The sequence below is a fragment of the Abramis brama genome (genome assembly GCF_963993115.1).
Source record: "Abramis brama genome assembly, chromosome: 2".
Lineage (NCBI taxonomy): Eukaryota > Metazoa > Chordata > Actinopteri > Cypriniformes > Leuciscidae > Abramis > Abramis brama.
This window is the reverse complement of record NC_139964.1, coordinates 35248664-35268792: the sequence shown is the minus strand read 5'-3', so window position 1 is coordinate 35268792 and position 20129 is coordinate 35248664. Positions and strand designations below refer to the sequence as shown.

Here is a 20129-nt window from a genome sequence, read left to right as displayed (position 1 = left end):
TTTAACATCAAGTGGAGAATCTTCAACTTAAATATGTAACCAGTTCTGCTGTATAAATTCAAGATGTGGTGCATTTCACACATAATGCAGCCTTTCTTGAAAAGTCCTTGAGATACAACATCATCAAATAGATTGTCACCAATGAGGAGCTAGACTGAGACTCAGATCAAAAATATGAAAGGAAGCGACCATCTAGGATCGTTCGCAATGTCTCAGGACAGAAATAGGTATAGAGGGTTCTGGCAGGTGACATGTGCCTCACCTCTGGTCCAGCAGCTGAAGTAAGACAGGTTTATATTTACATCACAACCTGAATGCAAACTCAGCTGGAAAGGCTGACAGACTATATAGGTGGCAAAACCAAGAAAGAGCTGATTACCAGTTTTTCATTGAGCTGACAAGAAGGGGATGCAGAGAGGTTAGGATCAGTCGCAGAATGTTTATTTCTGCCGAATGTGGCAGTGTATGAAATAATTGATCAAACTCTGGATGGTGCACCACAAATGACTCATGATGTTGGTTGGTTAGAGCTCTCTTGGCTCCATCTAGTGTCCATCAGATGATTCTACAGTGGTGCCATGTGATTTACATGGATGATCTGATGGGAAAATGTTACAAAGCAAAGGTATTTTATTCCCAAACTCAGATGAGAGGTAAATTACACTGAGAAGCCTAACAATTTTACCATGCTGTAAGATCAAAAATGATTTAAAATAAATAAATCAATATATATATATATATATATATATATATATATATATATATATATATATATATTGATTTATTTATTTTAAATCATTTTTGATGTGTTGGATTTTTAATAGATAAAATAGTAAACTGTATATTAAATGTTTCATCTAACATTACTTCTGTTTTCAGGCCTAACATGATAACACTTTGAAACACAATGTACTAAAACGTTCTGTCCTGTGTTTTTGGATGTTGTATTTTTGCCATACCCCTTTGACTTTGGTTGTGTGAGTGTATAAATAACAAGTTTGGGAATTGAAACTAGACAGATCTAGTGATTAACAATGAAGTAATCATTAAAACAAAGTTTGCTTTACCTGGTAACAGAAGGGTTTGTCTATGAAAACCAATCAAATTGTGGGGAAATTATGTATGCAGTATGACATTTTTACCATACCTCCTTATTCTATAAAAACTGTTGTATTCTTTTAGCTGGTGGGATTCTCAATGGAATTTGTTGGCATCTTCTTGGGGGAGATTCCCTGATAACTGCTTGGGAAGATCTCCTGGCCGTGATTAAAGCATTTAAAGGACATTTGCTAAGGTCTGTTTGTCAATTATCCCTTCGCAGGAAGAAAGCTAGTTAGGGAAGCAAGTTAGTTAGGTAGACTATATATTAAGCGTCGATTGGAGACGTTAGGGATCGTCAATTGGAGACGGCCCCGGTAGACCTAGGACTTAGTTAGGTTTAGGGAAAAATCTGCGACAATATATATATATGTTCTTATTGGAAGATTCTATAGTGCTGAACTTTTTTCAATTTCAGAATTATAGTATGTTTTATCTGTATCTTTTCAGTATCAATTATTAGACTGCCCGTAAAAGGAAACTTTTCCAGTTTAGTGTCATGCATCTGTGCTATAAGATATTTTCCAGTTTTTCTTTTGCACACTGGCACAAATACATTTTATCCAGAGCTTCACCTTTACACGAATAACAAATGTAGGCTAGCCTATGTTTTACTAGAGTCTATTAACACCTGCCAAGCACGTTCAAACACACAAAGGCTTAATGTCAATCCACAAGAGGGAGCCAGATGGCCACAAGATTTAATTATCTATTCCACCAGGCAGGGTTGATGTAGGTCAGGAACTGCAAGTCCATCATTTAACCATTCCTGGTCATATCCATGCATATTAGCTAGACATGTTCGTGTTCACTTGTGATTAAGCTATACCTTTACCTTTGAGTAATTGCCAGGCTCATGACCGCGCGTAGACGTGCACAGGTTTAGAACTGCTGCTCGAAACGGGAATTTGCTGGGCTTCCGCAATTCCGTCATTCACATCAATGTGACAGAAGACCTGTGAGTAGACGTCTACGCAAACATACCCACTTTGTATGGAGAAACTATTTAAAATTGAATTTCGATTATTTGACTGATGCCCATAGACTTTGTCTAGCTATTATTGGTCAAAACTGGAATGGAAACGGTGTCAATAGAATTCTTTTAATTTTAGATGGTTTTGATTTGATTTGATTTGTCGTTCTTTTATGATTACGTCTGGGATATATTTTATATTATCCGTAAAAACGCTGGACGAGGAAAACTGTTGTTCTTGTTAGAGAGATTAGAGCGCGAAGACATGTTAATCTGGATTAGTTCTGTCTACATAACATGTGTGCCATCAGTGATCAACTTCAGTTTTAACCTAATGTCACATTTCAAGAAAACTAGACACTGTCTGCAGCAGCATGTCTTAACTGCTAAATCGCAATTATGTAAGGGATAATGTACAGCCGGTGATTATCATTGTGATAAGACCTCTTGCGTCAGGGTCTCTTTGCTAGCCTATAGCCTAACGTGGACATGAGACATTGATTTGAGTTAAAGAGCCATGAAATAAAAACGGACAATTATTTTTTTAAATGGAATATTGCAGTATTTATTATAAATGATTTATCAGTGCACATCTTTAAAAAAAATAATAATAAAAAAAAGTCCATATACCCGCGTAATCTTTAACGTCCCCTCCCAAAAGACCTTATTCAGAGCAGCGCCATGATGGACTGACTTTCCTTGACATCCACTGTAAAAATCTGTATAAAGCTCACAGATCATTTATAATTTTTCACAGCTCGTTTTTTTTTCTTTCTGATTTTTGTGTCAAATGAAGAGATGTATGTCTATCCCTCAGAGTCTTTCTTTCATTCCTGTTAAAAAACTACAAGATGGGGTTGCTGTGAATAAGGAAATACTTCCCTACTGTATAGTATGGGAAAAACAGTATGCGAACAGAGTGGTATGTCCGAATTTAGTATTCGAAAAACAGTAGGCGAAAAGTACCCGGATGACCGGCGTAATTCTGAAGTGTGCATACGATGGACACTTTACTATGGCTGAATCCGAAATCGCCCCCTAAACCCTCAATCACTATTCCCTTCGTTAGTCCACTAATTAATACAGTTTACTTGAAGGAGTGAATGAAAAGGGGTGAGCAAATTCTGACAGCCGTTGAGTGTACATCGGCTGTACACTCGTTATTGCAGTGCATTGTGGGATTGAGTGAGTGCACTCAATAACGTCCACTATGGTTTCAGACACCACTGCAAAATTGCTGTCCCTTCAAATAATGCCCTATTTGAGGGTATAGGGGTACATTGGTAGATAATATGACAGATATGTGTTTTGGCAGAATTCTTTATATTGATTACATGGAATAGCACCGGTAAAATTTGACTTTTAACATTGCTTTGTCTGTCTTGTCTTCTTGCAGTTTTACATAACCTTCAGACACATGCATAAAGAGGGTGAGAATTGCATACAAAGATGCTGCGAACAAACATGCATAAATGGGATCACACAAATAGCTAGTATTAATAGTAAATCCCTCCCTGTAGTGGTCTTTATCCATGCACCTTAAATGCTGTCAAGTTGTTTTCAACAGCAGATCTATAGCTCCCTCCCTTGAGAAGAGCATGCACAACTTAAATTTAGTTCAAACACGTGGCAAGCTTTATCTCTACCACCATATATTGGCTTGCATGGTGTGTTTCTGGTCAAATATGAGCAAGCTGTAACAGACAAACAAGAGAAATGGATCAGCTAATTTAAACACATATGTTGGTAAGCATATACAGTGTGCTTTCCTAACAAGTGGATAGTTCTAAAAGTGTTCCTGACCCTGACGGTGTGGACGCAGAGGATGCTGGGGTGCAAGGGATCATCTGGGACGGGGATGAGGTACAAGTTGACTCTGGCTACAGGACTGCTGGAGTGCTTGTGTTTCGCTGGAGTCGTGTTTGGCTGGGCGTCTCTTGTGTTTGTCCTGAAGACAGATGGCTACTTCAGCGATCTATGCATCAATGTGACAAATGCTAGTGGAGAACTTGGCTCAGGTGAGGTCATTTACAATGGTTGCTTTTAATGTATTAGATGGTTCGCTTCATTTTATGCTTTTGGTGCGTTGCTTATCTGTTTTTCGCTTTAGATTGCAGTCTGCAAGATGAGAATTTCTCATTGGTCTTTACTGTGGCCTCGTTCATGAACAACTTTCTCACTCTGCCCAACGGATTTGTCTTCGACCACTTTGGCACGATGGCAACGCGATTTTTGGCTATGTGAGTTAGTCCCTCGTAGGATGTAAAACAGGCAAGATCAGGCAAGAATTAAAACTGCTGTGTCTCTTTGCAGTGGAGGCAAGAAGTTTATCTGATTGTGAGTGGGGTGTGCTTTAAGCAGATAGTAGAACTCATCGTGGGCGTTTGACTGGACTCCAAAAACAGAGCTTTGTTATGTGTATTGCAGCCATGAAAAAACAGACCCTAAGTAAAATTCGTTGGAACTGCCGGAAATATTTGCAAATCTAAGCTGTTGTGTAATGTTAGTTACTTGTTCTCAAAACGTATAAAAAGGGAACACTGAATCACCACTATAATATTTGAACATTTAATCTGTTAACTGTCACCCCCATTTTTTGGCATAGATCTGGTTTTAGTTCATCATGAATGCTTTGGAATACAGGCCTAAGGTTGGTCTCAAAGATTGGTCTCAAGATTATTGCAAAAGTGAGAGCGCTTCAAAAAATGAAAGTGTAAAAAAAGTAATAGAATTTTAAGTTTACTGTAAAGCAAATATACTGAACAAAACCTTTTATTTTATTTTATACAAAATATATAGGGGAGACCGGGGACAGTTGCGACACTTTTTGCATTTCTCTCAGTTACTCAGAGACTATTTGGACTAGACCAACCAAATTTGTATATATTAAACTTGCATCTGTCTGCTAATTACCCATACCATTTAAAGATGATTACATATGACATATCGTTCACAGTATTTATTTGAATGGAAGAAGCCAGATGTTGCTCACCCCAACCCAGGGGACGGTTGCAACATGTTAAAAAATACCTTAAATTTCACTAATTAACTTTAGCTTTTTGTCTCAATGAGCATAGAATTCTGAAAATATTAACTGTTTTAGGCCTACTATAATATTATAGTATTATTTATTTATACAATAATTATTTATTTATTTAGTCATATTTATCAAATAACAGTTATTGAGTTTTGTTTGTTTATGTGTAGAACATAGGCCTACATATATTCAGTGTGCAGGTGTTACAGATGCTATTCAATCTCTCCATATTTCAGTGTCAGACAGGAAGAATTGAACAATTTGCAATGCAACAAACTTTTATTAAACATGCAATTTATAACTTGTTGCAACCGTCCCCAACCCTATCAGCCATGACAGAACATCATACGCCTGCTAGACACACTGACTTTGACACATGCTAACCATGGAAGTCAACAAAACAATAATTCAAACTAAGTAAGTTTTGATTAATTCATACAAAATGACAGGACAGTATGACAAAAATACATCTCATGAAAATTTTTACTTTCATACCTCCAAAACACTGAATATGTCTACTGTCTTCTTGGTGGGGGGAGGGTCTAACTGTGCATGTGCAGTATGAGTGTCATCACTCTCGCTTGTTTCTGACTGGAGAAAAATGACATGTTACAACCATCCCCTGTTGCAACTGTTCCCGGTCTCCCCTATTGTGCAAAATTTGGACTGTAAAATTGCTTACCAAGTTGTGATCCAAATTTGAAGTTGATATCACGAAAATCGAGCCCTCTTAAAGGTTTTAAAGTGCCTGTAATGTTTTCACAGGATGGATTTTTGAATATGATGATTACTAAAATATGCGATAGGGAAAAGGTCATTAATACCCTTTTTAATACTAATGCTAATGATATAATCAATGTTTTGTAGATTTCTTTATACCACCGGCACTTTTATTGTGGCATTCTCCAATAAAGGTAAAGACTGACTGAAAAAAGTTAACTAATAATCATGGGCCTATTCGGTGTGACTAATTTTCCTCTCTTTTTCCTCAAACAGTTCTCTCTTTTTTGCTTTTTCCTGCTCTGTCCTTCATAGCTGTAGGGGGGATTTTATTTCTAATGACAAATATGCAGGTATGTTCATGAATGATTATAGTTCATACATGCAGTACATTAAGGGTATGCTAAATTGCTTATATTAATTATCCTCATTACAGGTGGGGAACCTTTTTGTCACTCATAGATCAACCATTATTACAGTCTATAATGGGGCCTTTGACTCTTCATCAGTTATCTTTCTGATCATTAAGGTACTAAGTACACACACACACACACACAAATATATAGGCCTACGTAACGTTTTTATCAGCTGTTCATACTGCAATCCATGAAACCCTGTATAACCATTTCTGAAGGTGCTTTATGAGAAAGGGGTCTCTCTTCGCTCTTCATTCCTCTTCCTCTCGACCTGTAATCTTATTCATCTCCTCCGGACTCTCTTCCTTATGCCAGCATCACACATTCCCTATCCCATCCCAGCGGACTACAAATATGGGTGAGTGAAACGATAAGCGGAGTTTATATTACTGTTCAAAAGTTTGGGGTCAGTAAAATTATTTATTTTATTTAGCAAAGATGCATTATATCAAAAGTGACTATTTCAGAATATTTCTACTTTAAATATATGCCATTCATTTGAACGTCTTTGTACCTAGTTTGTACCCACATTTCCAGTCTTGTACCTAGTTATATTATGAAGACATTTACCAAGGGATTTGTAAATATATTATTCCTAGCCTGATTTCTATAACATTTTATTCCAAAAAACATGGCGAAAATAATTTTTTTAAGGCTATTGACAGTATATTCTGATTTACAGGATAACAAAAGTAGATATCCATAAATCCCTCTGTAATTTTTTCCCCATCTAATATGTGAACACAATGAAAAAATATTTTTTAACCTGGCTTTATCCAATACTCAGATTTCGTTTTTTAAAATATATGCAAATTAGCGCATATTTAATTAAATATTGCCTAATTTGCATATTTAAACATTAAATTACAGAAAACTTTTTCTCATCTTAATCTAGGTAATCAACTGGGAAAGTTTCATGGTGATATCTGCTAGTTACAATTTTTACCCTATTCACCTGTAGTGTCTCGCCTTAAGAAACTTTTTTCACAACAAAGAACCTTTTGTCCAATGGAAAGATTCCATGGATGTTAAAGGTTCTTCATCATTGATGCAAATAAAGAACATTTATTGGTAACACTTTACAACTAGGTTCATTAGTTAGCATTAGTTAATGTATTAACTAACATGAAGTAACAATGATACATTTGTTACAGTATTGTTAATGTTAGTTAATAAAAAAACAGCTGTTCATTGTTCGTGTTAGTTCACAGTGCATTAACTAATGTTAACAAATACAACCTTTGATTTTAATAACATATTAGTAAATGTTAAAATTAATATTTACTAAGATTAATAAATGCTTAAGATGTATTGTTCATTCTTAGTTCATGTTAAAGGTCCCGTTCTTCGTGATCCCATGTTTCAAACTTTAGTTAGTGTGTAATGTTGTTGTTAGAGTATAAATAATATCTGTAAAATTATAAAGCTCAAAGTTCAATGCCAAGCGAGATATTTTATTTAACAGAAGTCGCCTACTGTGAACGGCCCATTTGGACTACATCCCTCTACTTCCTTCTTTAATGACGTCACTAGAACAGTTTTTTGACTAACCTCCGCCCACAGGAATGCTCCCTCAACTCTACCGAAATTCGTTTATGTACTTGCGCACTTCTTATAACTTACTGTGTTTACTCAGCTCTTATGGTGATTTTCTGAAGTAAAACTGACGCTTCATCTTTTGTGTGATGTACAATAAACTTTATTAAACTCATCAGTATATGTTTGATCATCATTCGGACCTGGTCCGAAACAGCAGACTTGTAGGCTATTAATAAATAATGGATACATACAAGCAGATGACAAATACGTTATAATAACGTAATTAAACTAACTAAACTATACCTGTTCCATCTCTATACAGCACTCTGACTCTGTAGGCATTATTGTCCGACTCCGGGTCGAAATGAACACCGTTACTGAGAGTTTCTGATATTATCATCATTCCGTGAGATGAAATTGTCCTGAGAGACTGAGCGCGAGCTCATGAAGCTCCGCCCCCTGGGTCGTCCAGCAGCAGCTTATTTGCATTTAAAGGGCACACACTAAAACAGCGCATTTTTCTGAGCCCCAAAAAATGACAATTTAAACATGCTGTAAAAAATGATCTGTTGGGTATTTTGAGCTGAAACTTCACATACACACTCCGGGGACATCAGAGACTTATTTTACATCTTGTGAAAAGGGGCATAATACGGGACCTTTAACTAAGGTAGTTAAATAATGAACCTTATTGTAAAGTGTTACCCATTTATTTTTAAGAGTTTACAGTACATAATTCATTCTCTTAATCTTAATCCATAGTAACTCAAATGCAAATCCTTATATACAGGATGAGCTGTGCTAAATCAAATAGCTACAACGTTGAGCAGTACGAGGCAAAGCGGGACCCGAGTTCAGACGGAGGAAGAGGTGCAGATGATGAGCCACTGGAGACCGACTCACTACAGCAAACACACAACTCTGAGAATGGTGCTGCTTGGCCGTCATAGATCTTCCTTTGGTAGAAAATAAGAGGAACACGATTGCTGACTTAAATAAAGTTATTTTTTTTGTGTGTGTGTAGACAGTTTTAGGAGCTGTGTTCTGTCCTGGTTCTTCCTGTGGCACCTCATATGGCTGTCAGTCATGCAGCTTCGGCATTATTTCTTCATTGGAACTCTGAATCCAATGCTGAACAGACTGGCCAACCAAGACCCAGTCATTGGTAAACAATTATTTTTCTCACTACGATGATGCTTTTCAATAAATTCTGTAAATCTTTGTTAATGGTAGGACTTTCTGGAACCGGAATTTGAACTGGAATGATAGGAGGAGGAATTCAACACAATCACACATCAGATTTTGGAGTGAATTTAAGCATTTGGCTAATGAAGTGATTTTGCACCATGCCCCATAAACTTTTATATTTTAATATATTAAATATTTAATCAATTTTAAATATGTGTGTACTAGTGTACATACACTACCCGTTAAAAGTTTGAAATCATTACATTTTTTAATGTTTTTGAAAGAAGTCTCTTATTCTCACACTGTTTTTATGTGTTCAAAAATATGGTAAAAACAGTAATATTATGAAATATTATTACAATTTAAAAGAACTTTTTTATTGTAAAATATTTTAAAATTTAATTTATTGATAGCAAAGCTGAATTTTTAGCATCATTATGTCACATGATCCTTCAGAAATCATTTTAAAATGCTGATTTCTTATTATTATCAATGTTGAAAGCAGTTTTTGTTGCTTAATATTCTTGTGTAAACCATGATATATAGATGTATAGATAAATATATAGATAGATACAAATGAATATAATATATAATTAATATATTAATATATATATATATATATATATATATAATATAAATTAAATACTAATAATTATACTAATAATTTCTGTCAGTGACATTTATAACTGATTATTAATATAATCTTATATTTCTGGAAATATCCCATATGCTGTGTATAACCATTTTTATGGGTAATTTTTTACAACAAAAAAAGAAATGCATTATTAAAAACTATACTTATTACAGTTTTAATGAATTTAAGTTCATTTTAATTAATTACAAAAACGAATTACAATTCTGCATCTATCCACATTTTGCTACACCAGATCAAATCCAAGAATTTAATGGGATTTTGTTCAATTGTCATGACAATTCTGAATGGTATTGGTAACTCACCTGGTAGGATCATTTTCAAAAGCCTTACTGTGATAGGTGCAGAATTGCTAGGTTATGATTTCTTGATCTCTTTTTCATTCTCAGTGAGCGAGTACACCAATGCGTTTGCTTTCACCCAGCTCTGTGGAGTTCTCTGTGCTCCCTGGAATGGCCTGCTTATGGACAGACACAAAAGAAAACCCCTAGGTCCAGGTCAGCTGACAGAGAAACCTGAAGATCTGACTTCTAACAACACGTTTACACGAGATCCATTTATTATTCCCACATCTTTTCGCAGGCGTGTCAGAACGGGAAGCAGACCTGCGCTCGTCCGTTCTGTCTCTCCTCCTCACCTCTCTGCAGTGCCTCTTGTTCTCCATCAGTGCAAGCATCCCGTTCCTCCCTCTCCAGTACGTCACATTCATCCTTCAGGTCCTTAACCGCTCTTTTCTCTATGGAGGGAATGCTGCATTCATCAGCATAGCGTAAGTAAATATGATATTAATATCTCGATTGTCGCTAGACTGGCAGACTGAGCGCAGTGAATCCGAATTTCTTACAGGTTTCCGGCCCGCCATTTTGGAAAGCTGTATGGGCTAGTGATGTCCCTATCAGCTGTGGTGTCATTGCTGCAGTATCCCTGCTTCGCCCTCAACAAAGTTCTTGGAGGAGACCCCTTCTATGTAAATCTCTCATTTCCACAACACAATGTCAGCTAGAAAAGGGCTCATATACACACAACGGCCCCAAAAGTATCTAGACTCTTGCACACAAAAAATCAAGTGTCATTGTGTTAAATAAATATATAGCACAAGCGAAACATTTCACACAAAAAAAAAAAAAAAGTTTAAATGACAAAACAATATACTGAGATACTATTGTGTAAAAATGAAGACAAAAAGTATCGTCACGCTTTCTGGTTCACAAATTTACGTGGAACATGTCTGTTGATGTTAACTTAGTTCTGAGAAAAGGTCTAGAATTAATACATTATAAGTGTCCATTTAAGGTTTGAAATACTTTTTTGGGGCCACTAGATGTTGATGCTTATGAAGTCAATTTCTGGAAGAAAAGAAATGCTCTGGTAAATCATAATTATGACAAAAAAAGTAAAAAAATATGACATTTTTTTTTTAATGTCAGAATTATAATTTTTATCTCAATTTCCACTTTTTATGTCATAATTATGACATAAAATAATAAAAATTATGACTTTTATCTCATAATTTAAACCTTTTTTACGACTTAGTACGCTGTCAAAAATGATTTTTCGAAGATGTAAATAAAACAGATTATTGAAGTACATTTTACAAGAAAACGTTTTTCTACTTCAGTATTTCACGTTTAATTCAAATGTGTTTCCTGCCGTTTGTGAATAGTTTTTACACCAATATTTTTTCAGTGCATCTCATAATTTTACATTTTTAAGGCATTAGTATGACTTTTTATGTCCAAAGCATGTTTTTTTTTTCTTACGTGTCAGAAATGGGCTTCCATACAATACCTGCGACTATAGATTATGGTTAAATAAAAGCCTATAAAAAGTGAGTTCTTCACATCAAATTTGAAATCCATACAAAAGACAATTTCCAGCATTTGCCTAAATATTAAACTAGTATTAATTCTTCCTCTGTAAATTGGACATAATCATTCATTTGCTTTTTCACAGCTTTTATTGTAATCAGTAAATGATATTGTATTTCTGTAGGTGAACATCATCTTGACTGTCCTGACTCTACTGGCCTTCATTCATCCTGTCTATGTGTTTCTTCACTGCAGAGAACTGGCAAAACAGAGAGAGAATTCACAGAGCATTTTAGAAGTCTCGTTACATGAAATATCAATGTATTAATTTAAATTACTTCATAGAAATAGTAATACTTGATTATGCAGATCTGTCTTGGCCTTAGCTTTTGTAAATGACAAAGGGAATAGTAATTTCGCATTGTAATTATTGTATATTCACAGCTTTTTACCACCAAGATTCAAATGCTCAGAAATAAGAGTCAACAGTCAGAGATTTAAACGAATTCCATTTAATTGAATTAGTTATTGAATATTTACAATCTTTATGAATACAGAAATAACAATACAAATATTTAAATATTTTTTTTGTAGTTCAGTGCTGTTGGCAAGAACAGATAGTTAGAAAAAAACATTGGTTTAAACACAAACATATGCAAAGGGAGATCACATGGGTGTCAGAAACAGGTTCTTACAAGGGATCTCCATGGCAATTGTGTTCAATAATGGAGTTGTATGATATCCAGTTTTGCATGCTAATATACTTTACTTACTTTATTACTTTATACTTTATTGTCCCATTCCTGGGAAATTTGTCTTGGACAACATTACATGGCCAGTTATTTCCAACATTCCAATAATAAAAACTTGCAGCATCCTACATCAATTTTGAAAATCTCTATTTAAAATTTTGACCGCAGTTGGCACAAAAGAGTTTTTATAACGATTAGACTTGCACATCAAGACCCCGAATCGTCTCCCTGATGGTAACAAATTAAAATTCACATGTAAAATGTGTGTATCATCAGAGACAATTTTTTTTAGCTTGCTTTAAAATAGATGCTGACTGACAGATGACAGATACAGACTGATAAAACAGAAACAAGATCCTCTGGTTCACTCCAAACACTTTTAACCTTCGCAGGAAATATAGCCTCTGCTGCAGTCTAGAACAAAGAGTGTTGATGTGAGAAGACCAGCATAATGAATTGTCCATATAAACTCCTAAGTATTTATATGAAGAAACCTGTTCAATAATATCACCATGTATTATTGCAGGGTTATGGTCTCCCAAAGATCTAGGATCAAAAATCATTTCAACAGTCTTCATTTCATTTAAAATCAAGGAATTAGTGTCACACCAGCCAACCTGTCAACATCAGAAAAATACTGTGTATTTAACACTGAACTAAAATCTATAAAAAGAAAACGAGCATATGCTTGGGAATCTTCTAAATGGCTATTCATCAAGTGGGTGATACAGTTAATAGCATCCTCAGTGCCCCGTCCGACCTTATATGCAAACTGAAATGGGTCAAGGAATGATTTAACCTGATCCTTTAAGACAGTTACAAAAAGTCTTTCAAAACATTTGAAGTCAAAGCCACCGGTCTAAAATCACAATTCTCAACTGGGCAAGTTTTCTTGGGAACAGGTGTAATTATAGATTTCTTCCACAAAGATGGAATAATATGTGAGTCCAAAGATTTCTGGAAGATAGGGCAAAATGCTGGAGTAAGTTCATTTGCACAAGTCTTTAGCAAAAAAGCAGAAATTCCATCAGGACCCATAGATTTTTTAGTACATATACCTCGAAATAGCGAGCTTACTCTTTGTGGGGCTACCTCTAGCCTGTGACCTGAATTACATATAATATGGTCCCGAGTGCACATTTGCTCCAATATCCTGTTGTTCCCACAGGGAAAGCATAACAATGCCCTAAAAGCATCATACAGGAACTCTAGACCCATTAGCCAGTGGTTTACTTTCCAAAACACATATACTGATTAATATCTGCCTTGCATTGTCAGTCCACAATGAACATGTACATCTTGTATACATATGTCAGTAGTTAAAATAATTTTTTATAACATGCTTTTATAGATAATGTGTTCTACAGACTGTGGTCTGTACCCTTACAATTCTGAACAGAGGAAACCTCTTTAATAAATTAGTTAAATTGTTGTGGTCTAATTTGACCTAGGGCCCTATCTTACACCCGGCGCAATGCAGCGCCAAGCTCGACGCAAGTGTTTTTTGTTAGTTTCAGCCTGACGCAGTTATCATTTTCACGTCCTGCGCCACGTTGTTTAAATAGCAAATGCATTTGTGCCCATCTGTGTGCCCATCTGTGCGCCCATGGGCGTGCTGGTCTGAAAACGAGGTATGTTCTGGCGCATTGTTGGCGCGTTGCTATTTTGAGGCAACAGAAATAGACTGTGCCATTGACCAACTGAAACCTGGTCTAAAGTCAATGGCGCAATTTTTATTTTTATTTTGTTATTTAATGAGCGCGTTAGTAATGTGCGCCTATAGGCGGGTCCACAACTCTGCTTGTTACACACAGAGGGACGCACAGCAGCACACAAACATGCCAAATATTTAAAATAAAAGGATTATAATGTAAAATATTGTGTACATAAAGATATGGTGGAATCCGGCTTGTCCCGTAGCGTAGATGGTCTGCTTGCGCACTTTTACCTCGCGCATGAGCAGATCCGTTTGCGCTCTGGAGACGCGTTCGGAAGTTTCCACTATCAAATTCCGTCATGTAGCGAATCTGCCATGGCGCGAGCGCAACTGGCATTTATAGGAAATGGGAGATAAGACTCTGATTGGTTTAACGCACGTAAATCCCAAAACACATCCATTACTCATTATGAGAATAGGGACAACCCTTTTAGACCATGCGCCTGGCGCGCCAACCATTTTTCCCGTCGTAACTAGCAAAAGTAGATTCGGACACGCCCTAAGTTAACGTGCGCCGTGCGCTTTGGACCATGCGCTTAGATCGTTAAAATAGGGCCCTTAGTCTTTTTAGGTCATGGTTAGTTGGTCGGAACATAGTTTTCCTCTTTGTCATAAAAACAAGCCAATGTGTGAAATAAAGGTCTCTGTATGGAGAAAGAGTATGGTTTAATTACATAAGATAGTTAATTAAAGGAGACACATATTATTTCACTCTTCACATTAGTTGGCATACTGATGGTTTTCTCCCTTTGTCATGTGTCCTCTAAGTTAGCGAGACATCATTCGGACAAATTCTGTGGAGGGTAAGGTGAAAAATAGTTAGTTTGTCCATGCAACAACAACAACAACAACAACAACAAACTTCTACAGAGAGTAGAACTTTATTTTATACATTATGTGTAAGTCACCTCAGTTTAAATAAATGGTCTGTTTGGCCTGGGGAGTAAGTTATGAAAAAATGCTTTTTAATATCATAAGATTAAGGGAAATTTTATTTATCATTTAAAATGAATGCATGCAGTGTCATCCATTAAACATAATGTAGGCTACTAAACAGAAATAATAAGAGACGAAAAGTTCCCCTTCAATTAATCAGCTGAATTATCAAAGTACTTCTTCAGGTTTGCAAATGTCTTTGCAGTGCATCCTCTTGAATCTACATTAGTGCAAGAACAGCTTTTATATATACAGTGCTATGCATAAGTTTAGACACCCATGCTAAAGTTGACTAAAAAGAGGAATAAAAAATCATCTTTTGGAAATTGAACTTAATGCCTTAATTTAAAAAATTAGGAAAAATCCAACCTTTAAGGACACCAATTTTCTTTGTGAATGAATAATGTATCGTAAAATACATTAAAATACAGGGTGCATAAGTTTGGACACCCCTATGTTAAATTCCCATAGAGGCAGGCAGATTTTTATTTTTAAAGACCAGTTACTTCATGGATCCAGGATACTATGCATCCTGATAAAGTTCCCTTGGCCTTTGGAATTAAAATAGTCCCACATCATCACATAGCCTTCACCATACCTAGGTGATATATAGTATATATATATATATATATATATCAACATGCCATATAAATAGAATTTACTCATACCATAAGTATCTTTTATATATAGGCTATTAACATAAATATAGGCTACGTATATAAAGATTTACCTGAATACACATGCAAGAATCAGTTCAAAATTCAAGAATCTATAAGAGAACAATTCCACTTCTAACCTTCAAAGTCAACCAGGCCGTCTCCATTGAGGTCAACATCCCTGAGGATCTCATCAATCTCTCTGTGGTTGAGCTGCTCTCCCATCAGCTTCTTCATGGCTTCCCTCAGTTCAGCCAGACTGATCTGACCATCACCATTGGAATCAAACTGAGAGAAAGAGATCAATTAAAAGATTAGTTTAGAGAGAAAGGTGACTTCAGAAGACTTGGGAATACAGTAAGCCAAACAATTAATTGACTACTATGGTGCTTTTTAGTGATTTTCTGCTATAGATTTTAAAGTGATGAAACAGCATTAGGATGCATTAAAGTAGCCTAATAAAAAAATGTCCTCATTCGACCGCTCCAGACACGTCAGTGCGTCCACCATCTTGCAACGGTCAGCTTGTCGTCATTCACAGTAAGAATCAATGATGTCACAACATTGCGCAGCTTCTCGTTGTGAAACCGCCAATAATTAAAGCAGGGCTATGCAGTTTCGGGAATTTCTTCGCTGTATTCTCGCTTTTTGCTCGCAGGTTTCTCCCCCTACAGGGAGAGCTCCCCCTACAGCTTCGGAATAGATATTTGACAACACTGTCGAAAAACTCGTTGGTCGACTTTCAGATACCAGAGACTATAGATCAACGACATCAAAGCAGATGGGACATTTTTTAAAACATCTTCTTCATCCGGGTTCGAACAGCGTGAGGAAGCGCAATAATGACAGAATTTTAGCAGATTTTTTTGCCATAAAGCAATTCGTTGCATCGCGAGACCTGATATCACACAATACTTCCTGACGCTGAGGTCGGCGGCCTGCTGGCCCAAAGTTGCAAGGGTGGTTTTTCGGCTCACAGGCGCTTGGGGGGTGCGAGACGACTACCATTCAACCCGAAAAAACTATTCCAATGACTCCGAAGCTGTTCGGTTAAGGTAAAAAAGTTACTTAGTTCACCTTTAAATTCCCAAAGAAATTGGATAACCTTTCACATGTGAGAATGTGTTGGGTGTTTTTTTTTTAGTATTAAGTATTAATACAATATTAGGCTACATGTTTACTTTTAATGTTTCACGGACCGACTTTGACCGCTCCAATATGGCGGACGGCTTACGTATCACAATGGCCGCTAATAAGGAATCTATGTATATATATATCTATGGGAGTAAAATCAAGCTTTTCCACCACAGGTATAAATTACATTTTAAAATAGAAAAACAGTTATTGTAACAGTTAAAATGTATTAATATTCACAGTATTACAGTTTTTCTGTATGTTTGATCAAATAAACACAACCTAGGTGAGCATAAGCAACACAAAACATTTCAGTTAATTATAAAGGGTTTAATACTTTATCTATACAGTTATTGGATACACCAACCTCTCTAAAAGCTTCTCTCAGTTCTTTCACTCCGATCATGTCTGCAGTCTCAGCCAACATCTTTGGGCCCATCAGGTCTACAAAGTCCTCGAAGTCCACTCTACCGCCACCTAGTGAACAAGCACACGATCATGTAAGAAGTTATATTTATGCTCCTCTTGAGTATAACTGAGATAATTAGCCTAAGCATAATGATAATGATAAGGTTGCCACTCACAGATCTGCTGACTGAGTTCAATCAGCTCCATCTCTGTGGGCATGTAGCCCATCGTCCTCATGCACTCGCCCAGATCCTTACAGCTAATGAAGCCGTCCTTATCTTTGTCAAACTCGCGAAAGGCTTCTTTCAGCTCTGAAGGCAGAGAAATTAAGAGAGAGAGCATCTTCCTGACTTTGTTGATATTAATATGTAATCTCTGGCAGTCCAAGTAAGAGGATTCTGAAGGATAAAGGTACAGCACTCATATAATTTGTAGAAGGAATAGTTCATCCAAAATTGCTCGCACTTATGCACTTGCAAAGCCTAAGCCAAAACATTTTTTTTATATAAGAAGACAATGAAATCATATAGTAAGCAGAGTCTGTCTGTCTTTTAAGGTGTGAGAGCAGACTGAAATGTAATCAGGTCAGTCAAAAAGTTTAGAGACAGGAAAGAACCAATTCCATTTGCCATTTTTTTTTTATATGGGGAAATGTGAATGAGAGCTATGGAACATTCTTTGAATTTCTCCTTTTCTGTTCCACAGAACAAAGAAAAAGGCTTGGAAAGACATGAGTGTGAGTAAATGATTTTCATTATTTGGGTGAATTATTCCTTTAAATCAGTGGTTCTCAAACCTGTCCTGGAGGACCACTAACACTGCAGGTTTTCGTTGTCTCCCTAATCAAACACACCTGATTCAACTCATCAGCTCATTATCACATGGGTTAATGAGCTGAAGAGTTGAATCAGGTGTGTTTGATTAGGAAGACAACGAAAACGTGCAGTGTTAGTGGTCCTCCAGGACAGGTTTGAGAACCACTGCTTTAAATGTATCTTACCAAGGGATTTAGAGGAGACTGAAGGTCATTTTTTATATATAAACAGAGAGAGGTATTGGCAAGAATCCATGTGGAAAGAGGGAGAGAAGTCAATAAGCGAAGGAACCATATTATTTTGGTTGGTGGGAGGGTTTATCGCTCTTAATGAAATAAAGCATATCAGTGATGTTGGATATTTCTGTACCTTCAATTTCCTCTGGCCGTAGATCTCTGTCCTGTAGTGAGTACAGATTTCAAAGAGACATACAGAGACAAACTATTAGGACAAACACACTGCACATTGATTACGTAGACAGGCACACACACACGCAATGATTTTTCTCATCCAATGTTGTGGATCCACATCACAAAAATGATCCTAGAAAAACTGGTTAGACAGTGTGGGAACCCTGTATTATAATCTTTCCTATAATCTGCTTTGCATTTGGACTGTGCTTGTTGAACTGTCACTCAAAGTACATTGTACCAGGTAGCCTCACGCACACCTGTCATTGTCGCTGATCATCTGCACACCATTGCATGAACGAATGAATGAATGGAACACACGAGGCTCTGATTACTGGTCATCACAGGTATGGGAGTGCCCACATTTAAAATGAGCTTTACACATAACGTTAATGTATAGCATTTTCTCTTATCTTTTCCAGGAAATTTTTCATCTGATCCTGAATGACCATTATGACATGTCCTTCTGAAAAAAATCCACAAAATCCCGCAAGTATGGGACTGTTTCAGCTTAGGATATAATTATGGATTTAATATAATGTTTGTCTATGATTTTAGTAAATTTCTTAGTAAATTTTGTGCAGTTTTGGTAATCACCCCTTGATAATATTAAGATCCTGAATCAAAACCGATCAAGAATCACAGTGTTATGATATTATGGATTATATCTGAAGTAATCTAAGGACAGAAAAGCACACACATGGATTGCGTGTCGTCAGATATTCGTGGAAATGGAGAAACTCAGTCATTAAAACATTATCAGCATAACTCCAAGTAAAAAAAAAAGAACAAGCAGAGCAATTGAAATCTCATCTGAAACAACATTTACACATTACATAAGTGAGATAATAACAAATGGTTGAGTGATTTAGATTTTGATCTGATTGACTGAGCCTGTGTTTTGGCAGTGGCCAGCCAGAACATATTCACACAGCTGGGGAGTATTTAGGCTGATTACTACCATGAATTGGCAAGCATGATGAAAGCAGCAGTAGGATAAGGTCACTATGGTGAACAGATTACAAGGGTCTGGGTTGCCAGGCAACAAATGGAGTACACATTGTATTTTTTGCGAAAATCAGGTATGTATTCACTCATTGGAACAACCATATGGTTTTTACATGGTCTGTTCAACAGCCTCACTGAGCATTGCATATCCTCAGCCTACTATAATCAGATAAGACTTTAGAATATATATTACTTAGTGATATTATTTGGGGGAAAAGGCTTAAGCTAAATAAATAAAATGTGTCACAAACAATTTCGGGGAAATTTTCCATCGGTTTTGTCTTTGGAGCAATTTCTGCAGCTTACACCCTGCCCAGTTTTTATAAACACAAAAAGGATTCTGGGATTATCAGACAGATGTAGACACTGATATGAAACATTAAGCTACTATGAAACAACACACTACTTTTTATCTTTATCTTTGTGTTTTTGTATTTTTATCCGCATCCCCACCAGACTAACAAAAGGATCTGATAGAACAGCCATTGGTAGTTAATTTTTTTTAAAATATTTTTTTTGTTGAAATTTCACCTCTCTTTGCATGCAGGCATGCATAATGCATAATGATTTTTTCTGGTCCAGCAAAGACATAAGAGGTTTAACCAAGATTGTCCCATGAGTAAAAAAGAACATTATGCTAATGTAATATATTGACAGCAGAAGGATATTACACAGTCTCACTCCCATTAATCAATACTTTCGGGTACAGGATCTAAATTACAATCTTCAAAACTACTCATTTCTTCATTTGCCCAAAACAACTTCACTGGTCTTCACATTCAGGCAGAGGTGTAAAGAGTAGGCTACCTGAAAACCATGCTTGAGTAAAAGTACAGATACGTTGCAGTGAAAATTACTTAAA

At 36.3% G+C, this 20129-nt stretch overlaps 2 protein-coding genes across 4 annotated transcripts in view; one reads left to right on the top strand and one right to left on the bottom strand.

Moving 5' to 3' along the window:
* Positions 1–1791: 1791 nt before the first annotated feature.
* Positions 1792–12311, top strand: slc43a3a (solute carrier family 43 member 3a). Of its 2 annotated transcripts, XM_084103094.1 has the most exons (14): positions 1824–2056; positions 3468–3501; positions 3894–4089; positions 4182–4311; positions 5976–6022; positions 6105–6181; positions 6265–6357; positions 6463–6602; positions 8574–8713; positions 8808–8948; positions 10013–10120; positions 10206–10392; positions 10470–10590; positions 11616–12311. In XM_084103094.1, exons 3-14 carry the CDS (start codon positions 3897–3899, stop codon positions 11757–11759), a joined length of 1521 nt encoding a protein of 506 aa, XP_083959220.1. In that variant the 5' UTR covers positions 1824–2056; positions 3468–3501; positions 3894–3896; the 3' UTR covers positions 11760–12311. The 2 variants fall into 2 exon arrangements, with proteins under 2 accessions (XP_083959219.1, XP_083959220.1); XM_084103093.1 differs by having other exon boundaries at positions 1792–2056; positions 3468–4089.
* Positions 11928–20129, bottom strand: part of cabp2a (calcium binding protein 2a) — a 26752-nt gene continuing 18550 nt past the window's right edge. For both annotated transcript variants that reach the window (XM_084103194.1, XM_084103193.1), the window contains exons 3-7: positions 18219–18249; positions 17211–17345; positions 16994–17103; positions 15633–15780; positions 11928–14694 (exon numbers count right to left, since the gene is read on the bottom strand). In XM_084103194.1, the coding sequence (XP_083959320.1) occupies positions 14669–14694; positions 15633–15780; positions 16994–17103; positions 17211–17345; positions 18219–18249 (450 nt within the window). In that variant the 3' untranslated portion in view covers positions 11928–14668. The remainder of the gene's footprint in view (positions 14695–15632; positions 15781–16993; positions 17104–17210; positions 17346–18218; positions 18250–20129) is intronic.